The following is a 24,637-nucleotide window of genomic DNA, read 5'->3' on the forward strand; positions in this document are numbered from 1 at the left end:
GCTTTCACCTAAAGGATATGGCAGTAGCACAGTATTTTATTTAGTAGCATCTCGTGTGAGATGGCTGTGTGCAGTTGGGTGCTGTGCTGTCATCTGGCACACAGCTGGCTGCCTAGCATTCTGCTCAGGGTAGCCTTCAGCATGTATCAAGCTGTACAGCTCAAGCTACCAAGGCAAGCCTGTAAAGGTCCGTTCCGCATTGCTATGGTCCCTCCTGTCAAACACATGCTAACTGGCAAGTCCGAAATAAATGGAGAATCCGCTGCCACCAGAAACGCTTATTTTTGCTAAGGGGACCCATGTGAAAAAAGCTACTCACCTTTGCTACTTAACTGTATAGAGCAAACTAGCAGGAGCTCAGGAACCAAGGATGTATGGTGAGTTCCCTACGGCTGCAGTGTATACGGGTAGATGAATATACATGACTGTCTACAGTGGATAAAAGGTCAACTATAAGACTAGGAAAACACGGGTAAGTTTTACACAGAAGGCTGGCTGGTCTCAGTGGTAGCACACAGAAAATATTGGGACTAACACACGTCCACTGCAACATAAAGAGCAATATCTGAGGTACATAGAGCTGCTGAGGAACGAAAACATCTCCTGGAGCCAAGGCCATTTAAACTGAGTAGCAAGTCTTTCACCCACATCTTGACACCTTGCCTGCTCTCTAAGTTCAATATCTCTGCCATGCTATAGAAAACTTTCACAACACATTTTACACACACAGAAGAAAAGTAACAAACAAACTCAAACCAACCAAACAAAAACCCCATGGATAAAAGATCCAGAAGATGACCCAAGAGACTTACAAATCACTGGTAACATTCCTGCTAGAACCAGCAAACACGGCAGGAGTTTTAGAAGGTTTGATGCCGGCTGCATATTTGCAATTACTCTGAATTATGAAAGAAAGTAAGTTTGATTTAAGGAAAAGAAAAGCTATGGGCTGTAGACAGAAGGGAATAGTTATATCTTAACACTAATGCTGCAGGGGTATCAGGAGTTTCCTCTTACAAAAACTTTGGTATTTCTCATATTGAGTAAAGTATAGCAACAATGTAAAGCAAAGCAAGCTCCAGCTCTCCTTGAGCCCTGTTCTGAAGCACAAGTTTTCCACAGTGATTTTTAGTTCCAAACACCAATTGTTTTGAGCCTGAATTATGGCTGTCAAAAGCAGCCTACTTAGTTAGCTTGTTCACATGTCTCACTGAACTGGAGACTGGTTTGGAGCGACTGAAAGCTATGCTTCCTAAATATTCTTGACAAAACAAAGGGCACAGTCAGCTGTAGCTAACAGCACAGGAAAAAAACCAAGATTGTTATCACTTGCAAAAGTGAAAAAACATCCTTGCTTAAAATGAAGTGAAAATTCACTTTGATCTCAAGCTAACGTAAAAGTATGCTGGCTGAATTTGAGGCACCAAATTTAATGTAAAAAAAAACCCTTTCCCACCACTAATAAAGAGAAACTGGATCACAGACCCATTGTCAGTAGAGGACTGCTCTCTGCTAAAGTAATTTGACATAAATAATAGCTCATTAATTTTTTACTGTAAATGAACAGAACTTTGGTTGATAAAACCTTGAATATCACAACGCAAGTCAATAGTAGTTATTTCTGCAGGAGTCTTTCTGCTTTTGCAAGGGTAAAAACACAAAACTGAAAAAGATAGAATGAGTCTCAATGTAGAACTAGACCTCTGACTGGAGGTTTCCAGTAAGTCTTTGGACAAAACAACTATGATGTGAAGCAACCATGCTTCCTATATTGACTATTTGATTCTTCCACATCAACAGGTAGCATTTTGTAAAAAGCTAATGGATCCATTAGAAGGGACTATGAACTTAATTGGACAAATTAAAATACTCTAGCAATTATCTCAGTTCAATGGCACACAAGAGTTTATCATAACCTTATTTTAGACATCTTCATTTCTTATTAATAATAGTTAAAAATGTAATCATAAAATATTTTAGGCTTTCACATCTACTCAACTTAAATGGGACTTTATAAATTACCAAAGCATTTAGTGTTGTAGACGTTTGATATATCTGAACTAAGAAGACTGCCGAGTCCTGGAACTCAGCACTGACGCTCACGCTTGGGCAGCAAGAGGACCAGTCGAGCCTTACTCTAATGCTTTTACTATATGCCTCAGCAGTTGAGTACAGACATCTTCCTAGATAACATGTAGTCAAGCGGGAAAGCGCTGTGAATGACTGCAGAACAAATCCCATCAGAAGAGAGGGAGCACTCAGCTGAGGGCTCCCTCAGCAATTCCAGAGGAAACAGGCCCCCTCTCCCAGTACTTTTGAAAATAAATGTGTAACACAAACTTCTATATACCACATGGAAAAATAGCTTTGAGAAGGTACACAAACACTTAAACCCCAGTATCTTTAACAAAATCTATCAATGTAAAACTCCTAAAACTGCTTTCAGACCTGCCTGTCAATTAAACAGCACTGCAGTAGCCTAGTCGGCTATACAGAATGGAGAATGGATTTCCGGAGTTTGATCTTATGCTACCTGAAATCTTAGTACGTTTCAGCTTTCAGGTAAGGAAATACACCACAGTAAGACCCCAGACTCTGCAGGTAAATAAGAAAATGCTGTTTTTAAGCGTAGCTATGATTCAAAATTATTAATGTCCCCATCTTCTAAATTAACAGACCCCTAGAGCATGTTTGGATTGTTCTCATATGCTTGGATCAAGTCAATAGTAACATTCGAGGTCATTATATTTCTCTTTCCCTTAAGTCTGGCTTCTAGGAACCTTTAGTATAGCATTGACTGCTTTGGTCATCTTCCTTTGTAAGGCCTAGGTATTTCCATCTAATAGGTCCTTGTTAATACTTAGGATTGCTATGACTGAAGACAAATCTGGACAGTGTTTCCTGGTTTCCTCTTATAGAACACTGTAGGTTTTTTGCCACCCATTTTTTTTTTTGTAATAAAGGCTTCACTTTTTTCAATGCATAGGTAAAACCACCACAGCATGTTTGGACTGGCTGGATTTTATGGTTCTTGCTGAAGAAGGAAAGGCATGAAATGAATGTTCTTATGTAAAAATAAAAAATAAATAAAAAAAGATGCACACATGCAAGCTTGTGCAAGAATTGTGTAGAAATAGCTTTTAAAAGCATCATCATCAGGTCATTTCTTTAAGTCTCTCCAAGGAGCTGAAAAATTGCTCTTCCTGTATCCCATAGTGGGAATTACCTACTGAGTTGCTCTTTACTTCTGTTTCTGGGAGCTGAGCGGATGCTGATTCTGGAGCCGGCTGCCAGCTCTTCTCAGTGGAAAGCTCAACTTTCTGGAAATTGCCCCAGCCAGCAAAATGTGTTTGGTGAGCTTCAGTACAATCTACATTTGCATAGTCAAATTTTGCTGAGACTTAATTATTAATTTAATTGGGAGAATTGGAGGATCGCATCATTGTTAAAGACGTATGTGGATCTATTAGTGAGAACTGACACTTAATCTTTTGGTTTTTACAGTGTCTAGTTACATTGATTGAGAGATACAGTTTCCTAAAATAATGACATATCAAGAGTTTGCTTCTCATAACTATACGGAGCAGAAGCTATTTTAAGCAATTAGAAAAGTTATGTAGAGGTCAAGGGTTTAAAAGTGGTAAAAAATTAAGCATTCAAATTGATTTAGCTTTTTAAATATGGATCTGGAAGGTTAGAAGATGAAATACAATGTTCATGTTAATGAAACAACCAAATAAAAGCTTTTGCAACCCTACCTGAGATAAAAAACTGGAAAAGACAGTTCTGCCATGCTAATACTACTACACAAAAACACCTCAAAAAAAACTAAGAAACACTTTTAAAGGAGAAAACTTAGAAAGATTAAGCTCTGTCCACATTTCCAACCTTGTCAAGAGACTAACTACAATTATTTGACAATTTTTGACAATTATTATAGCTTAAGACTATTTTCTCCACAATGCATATAATTACCAAACCATATCCCCATTCCCAGAATCCAAATGTCAACTTGTTTTACTACATTCTACTTTTCTGAGAATTTCAGTTTTGCTGAAATGAAAATTGATGTACATGACTTTGTCGCTATTGAAATTTTTCCCAGCTTTCTCTATTCAGAATGCAGCTACACCACTGCAACCGCCTTATAACTGCTAATTATATTTGTATGTCATATAATATTAGGAGGTCCACAGAAACAATAAAACACTAAGTCTAAAACTTCCACTTGGCCCTTTACGCTCTACCTGAGGCAGCAGAAGTTACACATTAACGGCTGCAAGTGAAAGAGATTCCTACTCTATTTTTGAGTACTTTTTGTACTTGAAAACAACTTCAAAGCTATCTGGAGATATTGATGGCATGAGAAAGATGAAAAGTTCTAAGGGCATAGGAACTGACAGACACAGAGTGTTAGCTCTATGAATAATAAAGAAGCTTGAATATAGTTAATTTGAGTATAGACATAGCCGGTGGTATATTCCATCTCTACTTCTATCTACTAGGTCTACTAACAAAGTGAAAGAATTGGATTTCTTACTTTAAATTCAGTATACAAGAAAGAACTTGCAAATACTTAGCCTATAAAATGATTTTATTCCTTTGGTGTTATGCCTTCAAGATACATACAGAAAACTACCAGTTCCTTAACATGGACAATAACTACTTTTCAGTCTGGATAGTTCTCTGTATACTAAGTCACAGCTGAATATTATCATTAACTGTCTTCTATTTCATTGTTAGAGAAGAAAAAAAAGGGTCTTTAACAGTAATTAACATCTAATATTATGTCAAATTCACTAACTTAGGACCTATATCTAATTTTTCTGACACATCTATAAGCCTTGAGTGCAAGACTCACAACTTGTAAGTGAACGCTCATCCTGCAGTGGTTATTACCATCACATTGTGAACTATTTGGCTGAGAAGTCCCTACAGAAGCAGACAGTTAAGTACAGAAAAAAAGTTGCATGGGAAGATTTATCACGAGAAGAAGTGTTTTCTGTGAAGTTTTAGGATGCTGCCCTAAGCACTTCACAGTGCTGCCTCCTTTTCTCTGGAATATTCTCTCTTTATTCCAAAAGTCACTTTTACAAATGGCTGAATGTTGAAACATTTGCTTTCCACAGATTTTTAAAGGCATTTTTCTGTGTACATAAAGTATTTTCACCATATTTAAAATACAGGAGTAATTTTCTTGACTTCCAGTGACTCTTGAATTTGACACTAGCAGCGTCTTACGATGCGGCTACAGGACAGATTTAAGCCAGTTTAAGGCAATATTGCCAGTATACGGTGTGGTTCCTTTTTTCATCCTCTTATAATTAGTGCTCATGCAACTTATTCTGCAAGAATAAATTATTCTTTTTCAATCTGATTAACTCCCTGAACCACTTCATTATACAGGTGCCTGTCTGCCAGTTTCAGCACAAGAGCCTGGGAATACGTGGCCAAAAGTAGCCACATATTACTACTCCAGGGGTTTGCCTTTTCAGCAGCAGCATAGACTTAGACCAGCTTCAAACAATTGTAACGCTGTACACCAAGGCTCAGCTTGTTAATACAGTAAATCCAATCATCAGGCGCCTACTATTGAATCGAAAAATGATGCAGCTAAATGATGCAGAGATCTGATCTGCTATGAACTCACTCTGCCAATTTAAATTTGTTCAAAAAACCAATGTTTTTGGTACGTTAACTTTGTACCAGCAAGCTTTATGCTGAATCAGGTATCATCTGTCCTACTGCAGCTGGCATAAAGTCAGCATAAACACTGCACTGCATGCTCTAGCTAATTCAAAAAGAAAGTGAATGTGTGCTCACACCTGATCTGGATCAAATCAGCACAGCTGAATGATCCAGTAGATCACAGATGCCCCATGGATGACTGCTGAACAGCCACCTACGTTTTTCACAGACATTAGGTTTGGACACACAACCTGCAATTAAGCTGCTACAGACTTGATATTTCGAAGTTGTTAACTATCCCAAACTATTGCTAAAGATGAGAAGAACTGAGGAATAGTTCTCTCTGCCTCCAAAGGACCAAGCTTCAGGTGAACAGCTTGGGAAGAAGTAGAACAATTTGACAGAATAAAGGGTTCTTCAGGATGACAATTTGAAATAAAATATTTGATTTTGAGAGAGTTTGCCCTTAGGAAGTCTAAGCTAGACTTCTCCCCCACCCTACAACAAGATACCATGTATTCTGTCAAACTGACAAACTTGTGACCAGAAGCAAGAAAGAAGAGGAATACATTACCTTGTACTTGACCATTTATTTGCTTAGATATTACAGAAGCATCCCAATAAAGCACACGTTAATCTACCCACGTATCACAGGAGCTAGATATGAACAAGCGAGTTAAAAAATAAAAATCCAGCCTTATACGCCTTTTATTAGTTTGGTCGACAGTGGCATAATTTTTGTATTATCATGATTTTGACTGTCCGCACATTAGTATCAGAAATAATGGAAAAGCAGTATAGCAGTTGAGGGGTTTGGATTTTTTTTTTTCTTAATTAATTTTTTTTTATTTTTTGTCCAGTTATAAATCTCTCTTCCTTATGCTGTCAGGAGTAAGGGAGAAACATATTTCAATAGCAACTTTAAAACGAAACTCACAAATTACTACCATTATGTTAAGTGCTAGATATCCCACTGCGCAGTTTTGCTTTGTGAATTTTTACCTTCTTCCATGCACACTTTTAGCCACTGATCGCACAGCCTTTCAGTGTTTTCTGCCTTTTCCTTTAAATAAACTGGCTCTGGCTCCTTCCATCTGGTTCCCCTTCCGTCAGCAACCCTGCACCTGTTCACACCTCCTCTCCTGTTGGATTCCACTGAACATTTCCTCCTCTGCCAGGGCTATTCTGGCACTCGCAACCTTTCTGTCATTCAATCCATCTGTCAGAAGTGAACTTTGTTTACCGCAAGCTTCTGCTTTCTTCTTCAAGAAGCAAAGCCCCTCAAGGTCATTGTCAAATGAACTGTCGGTGTGGATTTAAATCCACTTCTGCTAACCAGCAGAAGATGAAGTTCTTTACAGTCTTGTATTTGTGAAGATCAGTTAGGGGTATAGGAGAAATAATATAGAAGCAAAAGAATAGATTTTAATCATCATTTGTTAACTCCAACAGCTAATGCATTTTTCTTCATATATCTGTATCTGTACCTTTTTGAAAAGACCATCATAATCTGAGAAAGACTTGCAGCACAATGTAAAGAAATGGAAAGGATTAATAAAAATATTAAAAATAAAAATAATAGATGAAAGCTTTTGACTCTCATTTTAACACTGTGTAACAAAGATATTGACTAAAAACGCAGAGAAAATGGAAACAAGCTGAATGAGTAAGTTTAGAGTAAAACCTTAAAGCAGCCAACAGCATTCACTGTAAATTATTTCATCTGCATGTTTTTTAAAACTTACCTTCTGATGTTTCAAATGCGACATTTTTTAAGGAAAAAAACTCACCTGAATATTTTTTCCTGTTTTCAAGACTTGTAAAACACACATGCAACTCTCTGTTAAAAACTGCTTTCCATGTTAAGACAAATCGTAAAGATTCTTTGTCAGGGCTGAGACTAAATTCATACTGTCAACAGGACACATTATTTTTAGCAGTTCCTGTGCCCATATTTCTTTTCAGGAATATATACTGGTAACCACAAGCTCCTGAATTATTAACTAACCTCCTCAACAGTTTCATTCTTTTAAAATCAGAAATATCCTTCAACTTCACTGTATACCTTAGACATCCTTTAAAAAAAATAAAATAAATATTTTGTCAAGATTAAATACAGTAACAAAACATATTTTAAGTTTTGTAAGCAAGTATAATGAACCACCCATTTTATTACTCTTTCACCAAAAATTAAATTAAAGTAAAGCTTTCTGGGAGCAAATCCAGGATGTAATTCAATCTCATTAGCAGAAATGCAGTTATACTTATGTTAGGTCTGAATTCGACTCTTATAAAAATTGCATTGACAAATACCGCACAAGTTTAGCTGAATAATAACTTAATAGAAATATATCCTGCATACATCTCTGCATTTGTTTTCTGATGATATTATCTTCTTCCATAAGAAACTACATGCAGGTGAACAAAAGCACAGGAAACAGAAGAGGAACCCCGGAACAAAAAGAATACACTGCAACGTCCCACCTAACCACAGTGAAACTTTTATTCCCCCATTTGATTCAAGCCCTGTAGAAGGCAACTGAACAAAGAGAAGCTAATCAAGAACAGTTGCTCCTATTTCTACAAAAATGTAGTTTGATACTCAAACCACCTAGAACACAGAGGCAACCAACAGTGGCATGCTAGTGAGCTTGCCCCGCTGCCAGCACAGCCAGGGGAAGGAGGTCAGCCCTGTCAAGTAGTCGACAGCAGAGGCTGTACTCATGTGCTTGCTCTGAACACGCACCTCCCAGCTCACACTTCTCCCTGACCAATCACTGGCACAAGGACACTGAGCAAAGGGAAGAGGAGACCAGCCCGGCAGCCAAAGCTGGCGTGCTGAGGTGATTTTTCTTCCTCCCTACATCCACCAGCCACCTTTTGTGGAGGTGACAACCTACAGGCTGATGCTCTTCACTGTCAAGTTTGATGAAACCATGAAGGCCCCAGCTCAGGGCCTTCTGGGTTCTCTGTTGAATTATTTTCTAGGCAAGAATTTCAGAAGCAAAAAAGAAAAAAAATAAAGCCACCAGCAACCATTGTCACTGCACAAAATAAACAACTTTGAATGCAGTTTTGAAAGCACAAGGCAGCTTTTAATTTTTTTTTTTTTTTAAGTTCACAAATACCAAGAGCTGATAGAAAAAGTACATCTTAGCTTATTGTAAAAACAAGGTTTCAGATATACTTGAGAGTAAGAGCCCTAGAAAACGTCAAAAATAAAGAAAAATCAGAAAAAAAATTTCAGTAGCAAATTCTGCAAGAAATCCAGCAGCCTTGGATATATGGGTGGTAGATTTTTATGTTTCAAAAAAATAAATCATTATCCTGTTGTTATTAGTCACTCAAATAGAAATCATAATTTGAATGACATCAAAGTAAATATTTGATACACTCGCATAAACTTATTACTGGTAGTGCTATATAATAATGGCTCAAAACAAAGACCTTATAAAGATGTTTGTTTCCTACAACAGTTAGCCTCTTCTGTATTTCATCTGAATTCAGTGCTTGCTCCAAAGCGCGTTAAGTATTGTCACTGCTCCTGAACCACACTCTACATGCAGTAGCAATTTGGCTGCCTCAACAACCTGATGCGATGTTTAAAAGATGAAATCATTAGAGAAATATGATGTGACCACTTGCAGTTTAAATTCTATAGAGAAAAATCTAGATGAGCCTAAGACTAAAATCTGAAAATGCCTTTTCCTTGAGAAATTTGTATCGTAGGACAATAAATTAAATTGTCAACCATGTTTAAACTCTTTAAAAATGAAAAAAATATGCTTTATAAATAATCTAAAATTCAAAATTAACACATTATTTTAGATCTACTCTTTACTCCTTCACTTATGATTTCTTTCCCTTTTAAGCTTCATCAATGTCCTTTGTTTGTACAATCAGCTTAAATACGTTTAAGCGATTAAATAGATATTTAAACAATTGTGTATTATCTTGACACAGAGTATATCAGCTTGCAGATTTCTAAAAGGCACTGCCAGAAGACAAGAGAGCCGATGTATTTCAAATCATTCAGTATAAGTCTTCATAAAGCAGCATATGGTCTTACCATGTCAGGTAAAATATTTTACCTTCTATAATAACGCAGAGCAGCTAATTTATCTACATGCTGTACAATCAGATAAACAATTTCAGCTGCACTATGAAAACCTGTAGGTAAGGGGGAAATTTATCCCCTCACACTTCACTGATTTTTCCAATATACATTCACGTAATTGCTAACAATAGAGGTTATTCTTTCTTCATTCCCCTTCTTCAGTTACCTTAAAGCAAGACCTTCTTTTCAGTTGTGGAAATATTTGCAGTTTCTACAGCTGCAGGAGAAAGAACTGAGACATTTTCACAGAGTTGCTCAGGGAAAAAGGAAGGGGGGAGGAAAAAAAGCTTTGCAAGATTCTGTTGCAAGTAAAGCAGAGTGAATGACAACTTTCAAAGCTACCACAATCATTTACTAATGTGCTGCTATACCAAATAAGTCTAATTTTTTTTGACAGCACCAAATTAGATTTATTGCAGAAACTGCTGCATAAATAGCATATGGCTATGTTATACCACCTATTTCAAATCCCTGTAATGTTTCCTCCCCTCCCTGCTTAAAATGAATAATTGAGCCAAGTTATAAACCTTCTGCAGATAAGACATACAAGTTCAAAAAGCAGATGCAGGAGATGTAGATTTCTTTGTTGAAGCTGTCTAAAAAAGTATCACCTATTTTGATCAAACAAAACTGGGCAGTAATGGGTCAGATCTCCCGTTTGCTACACTTCAGGAGCTCATTTCTACCTTTCCTTGATAAAATTTTGTTTTCTTTTTTTTTTCAAGCTCATGGTCATCGATGTAGGGCATGACCTCATAATCCTTTCGCACATGACTAGCTCTTACTTGCATCAGAAATCCTATTGATTTTACCACTTAAGCAAGTAAAATCATTCATGTGACTCAAGATCAGAAGGCTCGGACTTCCATTCACTCCTCACAAGCTCTCATTTATGAAGAGGGAAGTGCCTCCTCTAGGCAAAAATAAAACATCAGAAAAAACGGTTTCATTCATCAGAGGGGCCTAACCCTGTGGGAAGGTGCTGACCTACAGCTCTCTCTCCCATTTCAACAGGAGCAAAATTTTCTTATTGGTTTGCTGGATCAGTCCCCCGGTGCCACGTGCTTTTGTATTTCTGTCAGTCGCCAAATTCTGCATTCAATATGCTGCTATGATAAAATATGAAAACACGCATCCTTACCACGCAACCGAGAGCAAAGACACATATTTTTGAGATAGCAAAGGGCATGTTACACTTAGATGGGACGCGCTCAAAGCCCAGCAGGCTGCACAGGGAACCCGCGGCCAGTCTGTGCCTCCCCAAGACCCTCGCCCAGGGCGAGGCCCCCACACGCTCCCAAAGTTTGTGCAGTTGCCGCACAGAAAAGACGTTGCAAGGTCTTCTCTCCGGCCGATGGGCACACCACTGCACACATCGTGGAAGGCTGCGGCTACCCTGCCGCTTGCCTCTCGGTGGTCAGTCCTCCCAGCTGCCCTATCCGTTACTGTCTGATTAGCTCTGCGAAGGAGCCCCTCCCCGGCCAGCTTTCCCCGCCATCTGTTCCACACGCGATGGCTGCCGCCCAGCAGCCTCGCGCTGCCCTCCTACCTGGCACCCGGCTCCCGGCCTTACCCCAAAGTGCTAACACAGGTTCTCGCTGCTGGCAGAGTCAGGATTTCATTACTACTACTTTGACAAGTGCAGGGTTGTTTGTAATTTCTCTTTTATCCTGATTTTGATTGTACAACCACCTCCCACTGATTCAGTTTGCTTCAGTTTTGTTGCTCACAGATTTTACTCTCCACATTAATCTCCCTCTGGCATGTTACTGCATCTGTTCCCTTTTTTATTATTAATTTTCAAATTCCCACCATTTTTGACAAAAAGGAGGTAATCTACACTCTGCTTCTGCCCATTTCATTTTCTTTAATTTGGAAGATAAGTATGAAAGCATGCCAAAGAAGTTAATTCTCTGTTAACAGTTTATTTTCTGGCATCCTGATGCCTTTGTATATCAAAAACAGATAGAAATAAATGTTGACTGAATCACAACAACATAGTTGCAACCATCCCTAAATTTAATGAAAAGTAAACATATGAAGCAGAATCTAAAAAGTTTATTAGTTATCAGAGTTGCTTCATGTTATCACCCCTCCCTGCATTTTAAAATAATGGTTTTGTACAAGATGAGCAGAATACAAAGATTAGAAATTAATCACTGCTTATATTTAATTTCTGCTTCTTCCCTCTTTTTCTCCCCCTCCCCAAGTTAAGTGTTATTGGTCCATTCATCAGTCAGTCGGGGAACATAAAACTTATCTCAGCCATTTAATATTATTTCTTCAAATGTTATCCCTTTCCCAGCACAGACAAAGGACTCTTTCTGACATGCTAAAATTGTTAGAAAAAGCACGACAGTAAGTGTGCTGCTAACTAATAAATACTACTGGGAAAAAAAACCCACAATAGATAACAGCAAGCACTGTGCAACTCCTTAGAAGGCTATGTATAGTCACCATCTATAAGTCAATAAGTTAGTTTATATTTTATTATTTAATAGTATAGCTTAAATAGGGAAATGAATGTATGAGGCATACTGCAATTCTAACAAGGAACACTGGTGACGACACACAGCACAACAGCAAAGCTTCAGTGACTAAATAATGCCACAGGAACCTGGAGGTGGAATGATAGATTTATGTGCTTTATTATACATGCAATACAAATTATCATTAATGGAATCATTGAAACTAGCAAGGACGGATGCACAGGAGGAAGGCTATAGCACTTCTAAAACCCACTGTACCCCCCCAAATGCCACTTTCTTAGATATGTTGCTTTCTACAGATAGCATCATTTCAAAAATAAGGGAGAAAAGAAATAGCACATACTGGGTGGAAGAATAAATAATAAATAAAAAAAATAAAGCAAGAACTATAGCACTCACTGACCTCACAGTACTATGAATTTTTATCCTTCAAGAGGGTGACACGGAGATTCAGGGTAGATTGGTGGGTGTCCTGAACCTGGACACACAGGTTCTTCTACACTGAGCAATTTTCCCCACCTACAAGTTGACATTCAATACTGCTTGTAATGTTTCATATAAGCAAACAAGAACAGTAAAAAATATAAATGAAATGAAATATGCTTCAGCTCTACACAATTACACATGCAAGCAAATTTTAGATGACATTTCAGTCAAATGCATCTCAAGCCATTTACCTATCTCCATGACTGAGAAAATGCATCATATCAGAGAACAAGTTCAGTCTTGAAATGCAGTGATTTTCTCACTTCTAAAGATTTATTTAACTGCTTTGGCATAATGTAAACAGGAACCACATCTGACTGCAACTGAAGTGAATGATAACTTTACATTTGTTTCGTAACAATAAAAGAATTTTAATGACAATTTTGTTACACAAGAACAAAGAAAAATTTAATAAATTAGATGACACACTAAGATCTAGGCAAATTGTTAACATCTTGCATCTTTTAAGTGATCTTTCCCACTAGTATATTGATGTCATATTTAATGATTATTCTCCCATGAACTAAGAAAGATATATCTATATGTTACCTATTCTCTGAAGAATGGATTCAGACAAGCTTCATTAGTAAGACCCAACATTGTCAAATTAACAGCAATTTGAAATTGACTTCAAAATTATTTCATAATATTCTCCTACTACGGATCTCCAATATAAATAACCCTAAAGCTGAAACTAGAGTAAAAAGAATAAATACTTTAAACAAGCACAGTCAGTCTCATAGCACAGTGATATCCGCAAAGTTGCATGATCGACAACCAAAACTACACTGCAAAAGTTCTGTACTTTCCGAGTCATTTGAAAACATACAAATTAGAATTACTAACTAGATTCAATAGCAGGAAAATGCATGTTAATAGCACTGATTTCTAAGCAACATATTGCTCCAGGAAGAAAGGTGACAGGAAAAGGCAAATTTAAACTTTGTGGCAATGGTTTAGAATAGCTAATTGTAACCTTTTTCTTGATTTTTAACAAGTACATTCTGTTAACTTCAAAGCTGTTTAGTTGGTAATCAATCAACAGTTTCAGAAAACTAGGATGCAGTAAAAGAAGTAGGACTCCTGGAGAAGACTGCAGTTCTACAGAGCACTTTCTTTTTCTCATTAAGACATAGTCTGCATGCTTTCTCTTTTGATCCATTCATATAATATGTATCATCTCATTTTCATACATTAAAATCCAAAGTTCTCGTACTCATTTTATTATTCTGTTTATTTACAATATCAAATTTAAATCCAGCGAATTAATAAGGACTTCTTTCCATAGTAATATACTAATTAATACAAAACAAAGAATTCTTTCTCTATCTCCTCAGCTACCTCTAATTTTTGCCAGAACAACATAGACAGGTCATGCAAGGCAACAGAAAGACTACCCACAACCAAGTAACAGCAGTACAGGCCTCCCTCAAATCCAGCATTGTGAGAAGACTTGGAGTGGACCAGCTGGTGCTCTCCTGAAAAGAAGGAAATCAGCAAGACGAGGCCAAGGCCAGAATACCCAAGAGATGCACTAAATCAGTGCAATTTCTGCAGCTACCTCCCACAGGCAGGACTCTAGAGCTTAAAATCTGTTTTCCTTGGCAACTGCCACAGTGAAAGAGTCTATAACCCCCACAGGATTACTTATTACCACTACCCTTCAAGTGAGTATTTTTCCTGACACAGCTGCCATTTGAGGTGAGGGGAACAAAGAATTGAAGAAGGCAAACTGTATGCCAATGACGTTCACATGGAACAACTATGCATGTACCATTAAAAACATACTAACTTCAAAATGCAAAAAAAAAAAATTAAAAAAAATATTGACCTCAAAATGCTAGATACACGTAACTTTTACACCTTCACTAACACAGAAAGCCTGTTCTGGCAGGAAGTGATCTGAGGGGAAGAAAAAAGAGCATAGGGTAAGGAAAAGTTCCATTTCAGTACGGGATCTTTTCCTCTGCGACTCAGGGAAAACAGACAAATAAGCAAGAACACCTCCAACCCTGCCATACTAATCTAAGTACACAGGGACAATGGGTTCAGGAGCAATGAATTTCTCATCCCTTTTGTTCCTTCCCTTCACCCACGATAGCAACATGACCTAACGTATTCCTGGAAAGCAGACAGACACTCCAAAAATAAGGACACAAAAACTTTGTTCTCTCTAAGTGTTGTAGAATTTGGGGAATATCAATGCTTCAATGTGTGTATTTTCTGACAATTAGATGTCAGCAAAGAAACATTTCACTACTTATAAACACACTTACAAGCAGAGGCTGGAACACAAACACAAAGTATAAAAAAAATAAAATAAAGGCTAGGATATTACAGAAATGTGGCTGCACAAAGTCAGACAAAGAAGCCGTGGCAGTTCAGCATCTGTCTCAAAAAGCAGACGTCTGTTGAACTGTATGAGAACAGGGTCAGCACAGAGCACTACTTGCCCAAACTACTCTTCCCAGCCTCCAGGAAACTTCCCAAGTCAGACCACAGACTAAAGAGCTACCTGAATCATCTGTATGTTAGGCACCCAGCTTTAAGTACCTCGCTATGTGAAAGCAAGCAATAGTCCTCATTTTTACAAGTTGTGTATTTTCTCTCTCTCACACACACACACAGAGACACACACAAATATTGGCTAGTCAGATTTTCTCCAAGATATCCAGAGCTTTATTGCATATAATCAGTGTTTTGCTAAAAGGAGCATGGTAAGCCATTTGGTTAACTATCACAACAAATCATTATTAATAAAGTTCTGCTAAATCCAAACTTTAGATATCTTAACAACTCACCCAAAACTTTTTTTAAAGTTCATTAACCTCTAGCATATTTTTTCTCTAAATAAAGGCTGTTACAGTGGTACTTTCTTCCATCTGTTAAACAACCGTGCTCTGAATTACACAGAAACATAGCTGAATAAAAAAGTGATTCATTGAATTCAATAGTTTAGGCGAGGCTCTGTTTTATTTCCAGTTAGTCAATGGCAGAATTCTCACAAAGCCCCAAGAGTAAGAGACTTGGATAAACACACAGACTTCTGTTAAGTGATAAAAATCTGATTTTTTTTTCCACCCCTCATGTAAAGTTAAAACTAACCTAACTTTTTTCTTTAAGGATTGAGTAAAAGCTGACAGATTTGTTTCTGGATGTTCACTCTTGGGGAGAGCAGGGTGACAGAACAAAACAAAACCCATACATACAACCAAAACCCTTCAAACAGTCAGACAACAGCATTTTCTGTGGCAAAAGGAAAAATCCCTGCAGCTACCCAAACTCTGGTGTTTTCTAGAAATGTGTAATGAGTAGCACAGTAAATGGCTTTGGGAGCTACATCCAAGGACCAAATGAGCTCAGGCTGTCTCTTGTCACACCGTGTTTGCATTCTACCACATCCCCACAGGGTAAGTGACTTAAACACCCTCCTCACACCTCCTATTCACAGACAGGAATATTACCTCTTGGTTGTTTAACCTTCAATGAAGCTCAACACAATTATGTTCATTTACACATTCCTGGTCATTGTGCTGCAGAAACCTCAGGTTATTAACCTAAGAACTTCTATGCCTAAAGGTGCTGCTGTACACTACAGTCCAAAACAATATTTAAAATGTCTTTGTCCTATCAAACACAGCATCAACAAAAAGGATGTAGCTGCAGTCTCCACCGCTTTTCTTCCTGCCCAGAAGCATGCTACCCTTTCACCGGAGCTGAACATTGCCTTTTCTTCACTCTAATAGTTCACTTTCGTAACTTACTCATTTAAATCTCCACTTTTAACATTATATGAGGGCTGCCCATGCAAGTCAATGACTGCAAGTATCCATAACAACTGTGGGGAAGCCTGTGGTAAAAAATTAGCAGAATGAAATTGGTACTACAGCATGTAATAGGATAAGGGGTACCTGGTGAGGTGCAGTTGGTGCTCAGATTTAGTCAGCAGTTCTGTCAGCTTTAGGCACTCCTCTCTGGCTTCTGTCACATCCTGCTGGGCTTGTTCCAAACGCTGTTTGTTTCCATTCAGCTCTAACCCTAGTTTTTCTATTTTCTTAGAAAATTGTAGAACCAAAAGAAAGTATATTTAAGAAATGCATAGAGATATAGTTTAACAGAACAAAACAAAGCTCCTGAAAAATAATGCACATTTTTGTTTTAGAACAAACGTAGTTTGACGACAAAAACTGCAAAATAAGAAAATTAAAGTATTTGAAATTACATTCTTATGAAAAGCCAAAATACGTATCATATTGAAATACGTTGTTATTGTCTTCATGTGGCTTGAAAGATACATGCACTCAATCATATTCCAATCTTCTTATGTGAAGGCCTCCATATTTGTGCCCCAAATTCACTGTGTTAGAAAGCCAGAAGGCAGCAGAACAGTGGCCATCTTCAGAAGCCGCTCTTCTGGTTATTTATGTTGCTTATCTATTACAGAAGCAATGACGTGGGAATTTAGCTTTGTCATATTCACATAATATTAAGCAATAGAATAAAGGTAACTTCATGATTTTACTGTTATCAAAAAAAGTGATTTATGACTTGTAACTGAATCCTAAACATGCCAGCTGCTGTTAATCCTATCATTTTCTTAACATCATAGTCCTTACATGTCAATTAAATCTAGTAAGTAAATCTAACTCAGTTGATGAGTCTATTAATTAATATCACAAATAACAATAAGCAAATCTGTGTGACCAGTGTTTTGGATTCCAGAGAAGCATACTAGAATTAGTATCTCTAACTGAATCATGTTGTTAACAGCTTAAACATTTTTCACAATTATTCTTCTAAGGAATACATTTTGCTCTAAGTTCATATACGATGACTTGCAGGAATATAGGAATATATCTGTAACGTAATACTATACTTTGTTTTCCAAAGATGCTTTTAAGGGGCCCAGTTGAATACAGAATAAGTTGACAATGCCATTTTATCATGTAGTAACTATTCTGCACCAACTCCCTACACAAATATTTATTTGTCACTAGGGTTGGAGGGAACTTGCATGGTTTTCAGTTACCTAAACTGTGAAAGGTCATTTGTAGTACAGAACAAAACTGTTCATATAAGGAGTTAGTGCAGAATAGCTATTATACTTTAAATTCATACCATAACTTATTTTGTGATAGCTTTCTCATGTAGACAAGCCTCAATATCTTCTTCCATTAATGAAATTATTCATTCAAACATTGTACAAGAACAAATAAATGTAATTCAGTCCCAATATTTGCACTTGAAGCACCTTTGTAATAACGTTGTCTCTTTTCCTCCTATGAAGATGTTAACCTAACACTTACAGTAAGTCATGATGTCAAACACAATCTCTTCATAGAGAAAAAAGATTTCATAATGTTGTTTTTAAATCTATTTTTAATTTTGCTAATTACTTAACTGTACCATTTTCCCCCAAGAACACTCAACAAAGGTTCATGAAGGAATTTTTGATTAGAATTTGAATGTTATCTTCCTTTATGACATAGACCACCTACGAAATCGGTAATTCTGAGTTTGAATACAAAGACAGGAAAACTATCTGCACAATTGTTAGTACTGTTCTCCTCTAAAGAATGTAACAAGCTATTATATCGTCAGAATATTTTAAAACCAGGCATGCAAAGGTATTCAGTTACATATGCTTTGCATTTTCACTTATTTCCAGAGCCTTTTGCATATTTTAAACAGAACAACAGAAGTCTCAGTAGGTTCTCTACACTCCGTTCTTCTTATAGCACCAGCAGGTCATTAATTTTATTTCTCCATTTGTAGTAAACAGAGACATGAGTTCTTCACTGTCTTTACAAGATAAAGATAGGGAAGTTCTGCAACACTCTTAAAATACTCTTTAAGGATTCATCCATTCAGCATATGTAAAAAAAGCAAAAAAAACCCCAAACTACAAATTAGTTGAAATACTAAGTATTTCATAAAGGACAACCACAGCCGAGAACATAAATACACTCTTGATCACTCCTTCAGGGAAAAGTTTCAAGGAACAGATGGGCTTTACATCATTGCCTCAAGTTAAACAGGCTCAGTCAGGTTTTGACACAGACCCACAGAAGGAAGCAAATTCAAAGTGCAAGAACCTCTGGTAAAAATGTTCTGCTTCAGTCAGCCAGATGTTGAACCTGCAGGGTTGAACCTAAGAATACATCCAGAGATTTCAGTTGTCATGAAAGTGTAGAGGGAAATTCTCAGACAATGACCCCATGACTGGGTCTTTAAAGATTCACAGGGGTCTTACGATTTTCAGAAAAATGTATCAAGAAAGCAAACATACGTTTTGAAGAACAATTTTACATCGGCTACTGATAATTCCAAAATTCAGGATCAGCTTATTCACACAAACACACAAACTTGTGTGTTTGTGCATCTGTGTAGGTGAATAGAAATATAAAAAAATACATCTTAAAATACCAATATTTAGAAGCACTCACAGCGTAAGCTATATGAAGAATAGCAATTCTACACAAGAATTCTGGCAGCGGCCATGGTAAAAACAGCATACAACCTCATAAGACAGAGATGACAGAAAAATGCCACCCAAGAAAACACACTAACAGCAACTCAGAAACCAGAAGCATCTAATCCAGCTATATTTAGGGGTATCAACTATCTTCTTGAAACACCCGAAAATATTCATTGAAAATAATTTGGTAGGAGCCACACATCATCATGCTGAAAATACATAGCCCATATTCCAAACCCTACACGTTACTTCTGTTTAAAAACTTAGATAATAGCCTGAAACACATGAAGCCTCAGAACTTGAGACTAGTTCAAACAACGAAAACCAACCCTCTTCCCCCTCCGGTAAACAATAATAGTCTCACAAATGTATACGCTCCATCCTGAAACGTGTCAATTCCAGTCCATCACTAAGTCATCACAATATGATCAGAATTTAAAATAGAGAGAATTAGAGAACCAATGAATCTTCTTCATTGTTCCTGTAGGGAACCTTATCAGGCAGCATCTTTCCAAAACTATTTGGGCCCAAACTCATTTTCGTTGTTACTTTTAATTCCCAGTTCTTCTAATGGGAAGCTTCAAGCAGTTCTGTAGCTGCTGTCTGGGCCCCAGCATATTTGTAGGGAAAGAAACAGAAACAAACCACCAACTAAAGTATTTTGCTGACAACTCTGCTTCTCATGCAGCGTTAATTTGATCCCTCAGTGCCTATCACTTATGATACAGCTTTTTACAAGATGATCAGAGAATATTTCTTCAAGGTACTTAACTTTTCAATATATGTGAGAGACAAGAGATGGAGCACAGAACTGCAAAAAGACAGATGACAATCTTGCATTTAAGAAAATCTGAAACAGATTTTCAGTATAACAAGGAAATGAATTATCATAATGTATATGTACAACAAGACTACATTAAGGTTGGAACAGGCAACTTCTGGTGCTTAACTCTGCAACTTTAATATTCTTATTACTTCTGCACATAATTTAGAAAGTACTGTTTAATATGTATTCATTGCAGTTGCCTAAACTCCTAGGCATATCAACAGGCACTTTGGCATTGAAAGATGGCAGGCAAAACCTCAGGAGGAGAAACATCATTATTAGTAAGTTTAAACACATTAACAATGTTCTGCATATATACCCAATTCAGTTACAAGAAAGACGTTTTACTAAACAAAAATGAAAGCATTGGTGAAATATCATTGCAGTAAATTTTTTTTCTATATAAATTATTTTTTTCAGTATTACCACCAATCACCTTTTATATTTTAAGTTCTTTCCACTTTGAAGAATATAGGATCCTTCTATATTTCTTGAAAAACGTAAGCGCTTCACTTCTCATTCATTAGTTTAAGATGAGTTTATAAATTATCTTCTGATTTTCACAATGCATTTCTAAGTGAACACACTGGAGATGCGCATTCAATGACATAAATGCAACTTACTGGAAAATATACAAGATTATTTCTCAAGTACCATATTAATCTTCAAATATCCTCTTCATAAATTATCTGAAATTATCTTCACCTAACACTTCTTATGTATGTTGTAAAACTGTGGTCTTTAATTAAGTAGACATCTTTTTATCTCTACAAATTCTGATAAAATTAAATAATTTCATTCAAAACAAGCCAAATTAAAGATTAAAATAACTGTTTAATTCTTTTCATACTGATGCTGAATCTATTGTATGCAGAAAAATGCAACTTTAAATTCCAAACTAGCAGATGTTTTTCACAGAATTTTAAATAGCAGCAAACTGACAGAAAAGACAAACGCTTTCTTTTTTTTTTACAAATGAGAATGATTAAGCAGTGATAAAAGAACTCGTACTCTGAAGTAAATGCAAAAACAACTTTAGAAGATTTTTAACAAAATCAAAAATATGCTAAAAGCAAATGAATTAATATGTGATTTATGACACTCACTGTTGTACCAGTATGCTCACCCGTCAGCTAAAGAAATACACAATACAACCAGAAAAATAAGTTCTGTGCTGACTATAACAATGCACAAATTCTGCAGTAAAATAATTCTGGAGGAGAAAATATTTTTGTGAATTTACAGTACTTTCTTCTTGTTTCATATTCCAATCTCCATCGTTATTATATGATTAAACAAGCGTAAAATAGAACTAAAACCAGAAGAACAAATATAAAGGAATAAAAAGTAACTATGATGGTTTATATTCAGGTACATCCCCAAAAGACAATCAACATCTATAAAAACACATATACTTCAAATTAATACACAGTAAAATTTTACAGGCCCTGATGCTCACATGCTTAGTTTCATACTAAAGTAGCCCTTCAAAGCAATGAAATCAGCATAGGACTGATGCTGTAGTTAAGGTCTTTCTAAGAGATGCCACCAGTATGTCCATTCACATACATTTAGATATTAATATATTAACAGTGACAGGAAATTTTTGCACTGATCTCAATCCATGTTGTCTTTTTTATTTATTAATACACCAATTCATCAGTGACAGAACAATCATGCCTTACTATAATACTATTGGGGGGGGGTTGATTAAAAAGCATGAACAAAAAACAATTTTTATCACAACATTTAGAGGTATTTTACTTGGAGGAAAGACGACTATAGGTCCACATGCAGCAGGGGTCACTTGCAGTCATGTCTATCCTAATCCTAATATCAACCAAGCAGCTCTAAGTTCTGAGTGGTCTTTAAACCTCAGACCTCCGAGGCATGGCCATCTGACATAGCATATTGCACCTGAAGAACTATCCAACTTTATAGAGAGAGTTAGGGCCATCACGAGGTTAACTCCTGCCACCTCCCAACATTGTTTTGCACTCTATACGACTCACTGCTGCTTCCTATTCAGGTCTAAATAAGGATACAAAGCACTTATGAAAATTAAATTTGGTTTTAAAGGGGAAACCTCCTTTCTAGAAATAGATCTATTAGAAAGTTATGAAAATATAAGTACACAAGGCTTAAAGGAGTCCACAAAGACCATTCTCTTCCAAAGACGTCAGTTCACAAAAATCATAAGAAAACTGCAAATTCTACAAATCCTTTAGCTCAAAGCTGAAATGTGAAAAACTTTCATGACATGAAAGACAACTAATGTGAGCAGTAACACAAGAAGTAACACCAATAAACACCTATGGTTCCTTTGAAGGGCTTTCCCTATAGCTGGTTCACAAATCAATTGACTTCTAAAGACCAGAGTGACAAGTTAAAATATAACCTAGATCAGCAACGCCAGCTGTAATTTGCTGGACGGCTATTATTCTAGCCTGATCTGGTGGGACTCTTCAATTCCCCAAGGTGAAGTAGTTTAGTGACCACTTTGCAAAGAAATATAACAGCACCTGAGCAGTACTGTGGCACCCCCACTAAAAGGCAAAGCCTCAAGAGGAGATCCATTACCTAAGATTCAATGGTCAGCAGCCACAAACCTTCTGCTTCCAAAAAGTTTGATAACTAGAGAAAGGATGCTGCATTTGCTAGGAAGAACAAGGGTGCTGGAAGAACTTCCTGCAAATAGCATGGAATGAGGCTGTTCTTAAATGCACTCATCTTTAAATCCAGTTGAAGCGAACCTTCTACCTGTAATTGTTAGCTGGGTCAAGAAAAATTCATGTTGCTAAATATACATTTATGAATATACACAAGCACACACAATGTTTTTAATTAAGCAATAATCTTAAGTGTCTTGCCCTTGCGCAACACAGCCCCTGGATACTGTGGATAAATATCCTGGGACACAGACAAGAGTGAATGGCTGAAACATGTCATACAATGATTTTACCTCATTACTTCCCTGAAAATATTTGCTTTCAGTTTGCCAAAGTACTTGAACTGCAATACTATTTCAGGAAGAAAGCTTCCAAACCCACCGAGATTACTATGCACTTTAACAGACAACATTGCTGTACTAGAGACTAGCTCAGCAGCCACCAGCAGAGATAAGAAAGTGATTTTGTTCCACAGTGGAACAATATTTTTTTTAATTCTTTTTTAAATGGATTGCACCGGGGGAGGGTGGGGACAGAAGAGGAGACGGTGGTGCGAAATAGATGGCTTCCTTGCTGATACAGGAATTTCAGAAAAGGAGGAATGCATACAGAAAAAAAGGAAGGTGAAAACTACTGCTACTTCGTTATTGAAAAACAGGAGAGAACAAAACTTGTTCTTTTTATCATCTCAAACATGTATTTGAGATTACTGATGCGGGATTGGCTCTTTTTTTCCTGGACAGCACTAAGGAATGGCTGGAAAGAAAACCTGTGCAGTAACAACTGACAAGTTATAGAGATTTTTACATGCTTTTTCTTCCGATTTTTGGCACAATGAGTACCGATAAAGCAACCATTTTTCTAGTCTAAGAAGATGACTAAAAAACAACAGAAAACAAGCATTTCTTTAAATATAATGCATATACACACTATACCAAGAGCTATGCAATCCTTTTCCTACTTTGAATAGTGTTTAATTCATATAAATTATTTTCTCTTTCCACATACTAGCAGGGTGACATCACACTAGATGACAGAACATGGATCAGGGTTACATGGGTCAACTACACCTATGAACAATAAAGTCTTGATTATCAACTGGGTCATCCCTCTTAGCAGGCCAGATGCTTAGGGGAAGAAGACCAGTATAACAGACCAGTATATACAGAAAGCTGTACTACTGGGAATCCCAGTCCCAGAGATTTTTCTTATGGAAATATGAAAGAGGAATTAATGAAGGCTGCTCACACCACTCACTGATCCTTGAGGAATGGATGGCTGACAGAGGAAAGCAATGCCTTAGCAGAGCAGCAGCAATCATATCATAATTGTAATTAAGCATTTCTCTTGTTATATATTTGGAGGGTTCTAGATTGGTGTTTTTCCTCAAAAATCTTGAGATGAGAAACTAAGTTCAGTTGTAAAAAAGAATGATGTTCCTCCTGAAGAGGTCAGAAAATGCATATCAAAGTAAAGCATTAAGTATCATTTTACTCCCCTCTTATCTATTCATATTCAAATTAATGCATTGAATGCTCCAAACTGAAAACAACAAATTAAAAATTTCAGCTACAGCAAAGGTTATAAATTTTTCTTAATACTTTCTTATCCAAAAGCAATTTGGTTTTGCTACTTTTAAGGCCATTAGACTCAAGGTAAGATGAGGTAAGAAAATTTGATGATAAGAGTTTCAAGCTGTCTGCTGTAGTTTTTTTCCTCCCTGCCAAACAGTAATCAAGTACGCTTATTAGTTTAACAGAATTCATCTTCAAAACAGAACTTTCAGAGCCTCTTTTTAACTAATGAGGTCACAAAATCTGAGGTAGAGGAGTCCTGCAAGAACACACATAACACATAATCCTACATGTGATGACATCCTAAATG

General features: G+C 36.8%; 1 protein-coding gene across 4 annotated transcripts in view; it reads right to left on the minus strand.

Annotated features, from left to right (window-relative positions):
* The window catches only part of SDCCAG8 (SHH signaling and ciliogenesis regulator SDCCAG8), a 110,580-nt gene that overhangs the window by 53,793 nt on the left and 32,150 nt on the right, over positions 1-24,637 (minus strand). For all 4 annotated transcript variants that reach the window (XM_054064141.1, XM_054064142.1, XM_054064140.1 and 1 more), the window contains exon 13: positions 16,692-16,834. In XM_054064141.1, coding sequence (XP_053920116.1) covers positions 16,692-16,834 — 143 coding nt within the window. The remainder of the gene's footprint in view (positions 1-16,691; positions 16,835-24,637) is intronic.

The sequence above is a fragment of the Cuculus canorus genome, chromosome 3, assembly GCF_017976375.1.
Source record: "Cuculus canorus isolate bCucCan1 chromosome 3, bCucCan1.pri, whole genome shotgun sequence".
Lineage (NCBI taxonomy): Eukaryota > Metazoa > Chordata > Aves > Cuculiformes > Cuculidae > Cuculus > Cuculus canorus.